General features: G+C 47.9%; 1 protein-coding gene across 1 annotated transcript; it reads left to right on the top strand.

The window, feature by feature from the left end:
* Nucleotides 1-1,326, top strand: LOC106808612 (RNA polymerase II subunit A C-terminal domain phosphatase SSU72-like). Its single transcript, XM_014811393.1, has one exon. It carries the CDS (start codon nucleotides 565-567, stop codon nucleotides 1,150-1,152), a length of 588 nt encoding a protein of 195 aa, XP_014666879.1. The 5' UTR covers nucleotides 1-564; the 3' UTR covers nucleotides 1,153-1,326.
* Nucleotides 1,327-1,875: the final 549 nt, after the last annotated feature.

A 1,875-nucleotide genomic window follows, 5' to 3' on the forward strand; every position in this document is an offset into this window, starting at 1 on the left:
TAAAGTAGTTGTCGACAGAAAATAAAGTATCATTCAATTTCTTGTCATTTCTCATGTAAAAACCCACAGTAATAGACAGCGTAAAGCATCCATCTTTTAATTAATTCATTAATTTGTTATACGTTTCCTAATATAATTTAGAGTAGAAGATACAAGAGGTTTCCTATGGTCAAGTTGATCTTATGAATGTGAACTAAACAATCACTTGAGGCCTACCGCTGGCGCTGCGTATGGCGTTCTACCGGCAAGTCCTCGAGTACAACTAAACAAGTAGAACTCATTCGAATAGCAGCTTCAAAAGCAGTGCACTTGTATGCAACAATTTTTTTGTCACGACATACGGTGAAAGTTGGTGCTGATAAGTGACGTTCCATTTTCCTTTTCATTGGTTAGATAAATTCTATACTTTGATTTCGGTTTTACGTTTTGATGCACATCACAGACATCGTCAGATCAGATTAGATTTCTACAGATTACTAATTAGAAGGTCCAGTGCGAAGATCTAAATCATTTTGAAAGTCGCAATCGTCTGTGTTCGAGCTTCACAGTGCAGCTAACATTCACATGTGCAGCATGAGGGAGCTAAAGGTGGCCGTTGTGTGCTCAAGCAATCAGAATCGCAGCATGGAGGCGCACAGTTTTCTGAGCAAACGCGGCTACAACGTTAGTTCGTTCGGCACGGGCACGAGCGTGAAGCTGCCCGGCGCATCGCCCGATAAGCCGAACATCTACGACTTTGGCACGACGTACGAGGCGATGCACGAAGACCTCATGCGCAAAGACCGCACGCTCTACACGCAGAACGGCATTCTGCACATGATCGACCGCAACCGGCGCATCAAGCCGAAGCCGGAGCGCTTCCAGCAGTGCGAGGTGCGCTTCGACGTCGTGTTCTCGTGCGAGGAGCGCGTCTTCGACCAGTGCGTCGCCGAGCTGCAGCAGCGCGACGTCGAGGACAATCAGCCGGTGCACATCGTCAACATCGACATCCAGGACAACCACGAGGAGGCGACGATCGGCGCGTTTCTCATCTGCGAACTGTGCCAGCTGATGCAGGAGTGCGACGACCTCGACAACGAGATTGATGAGCTGCTGCAAGACTTTGAGAGCCGCTGCGATCGCACGATACTTCACACCGTCTGCTTTTACTGACGACGATGCGATACAGTGACACGATGTAGTAAATCGCTGCGGTACAATGTGGCACACTGTCCGCTTCCACTAATAACATGATGCGGTGACACGATGTAGTAAATCGCTGCGGTACAATGTGGCACACTGTCCACTTCCACTAATAACATGATGCGGTGACACGATGAAGTAAATCTCTGCCTCGCTGCGCGTAAGCAATGTGGCACACTGTCACTTCCTACTAATAACATCATGCGGTGACCACGATGTAGTAAATCGCTGCGGTACAAATGTGCCACACTGTCCACTTCTAGCTAACAATACTGGTTCAGTTGACACGGATTGTAGTAAATCGCTGCGGTACGATGCATGGCACACTGTCCGCTTCCACTAAGCAATACATGTTCATAGTGACACGATGTAGTAAATCGCTGCGGGTACAATGTGGCAACACTGGTCTGCTTCTACTAACAACACGGTGCGGGACCATGAGTGTTTGAGTGAAAGGAGACAGTTGAGGAGCACGCGTGCTTACTTAGATGATGAAACCAATATAACGATGTGGTTGACAGGACAATCGTGGAATGTAGCCGCTAAGATCTAGCGCACAGTGTGCTTCTATTGTGATATGCCATGGCTACAGTGACATTTTGCCAATGCCTTAATGGCTGGGCACTTCGTACTGTCAACATACCTGTACAATTGCTGCACCATCGTGTGCTTTGGTACTGTGTCTGACCTCCT

Source organism: Priapulus caudatus, unplaced genomic scaffold, assembly GCF_000485595.1.
Source record: "Priapulus caudatus unplaced genomic scaffold, Priapulus_caudatus-5.0.1 Scaffold290, whole genome shotgun sequence".
NCBI classification, from domain to species: domain Eukaryota; kingdom Metazoa; phylum Priapulida; class Priapulimorpha; order Priapulimorphida; family Priapulidae; genus Priapulus; species Priapulus caudatus.

Excerpts from the sequence above, each read along its gene's own strand:
- LOC106808612 (XM_014811393.1), top strand. The coding sequence starts at position 565 with ATGTGCAGCATGAGGGAGCTAAAGGTGGCCGTTGTGTGCTCAAGCAAT.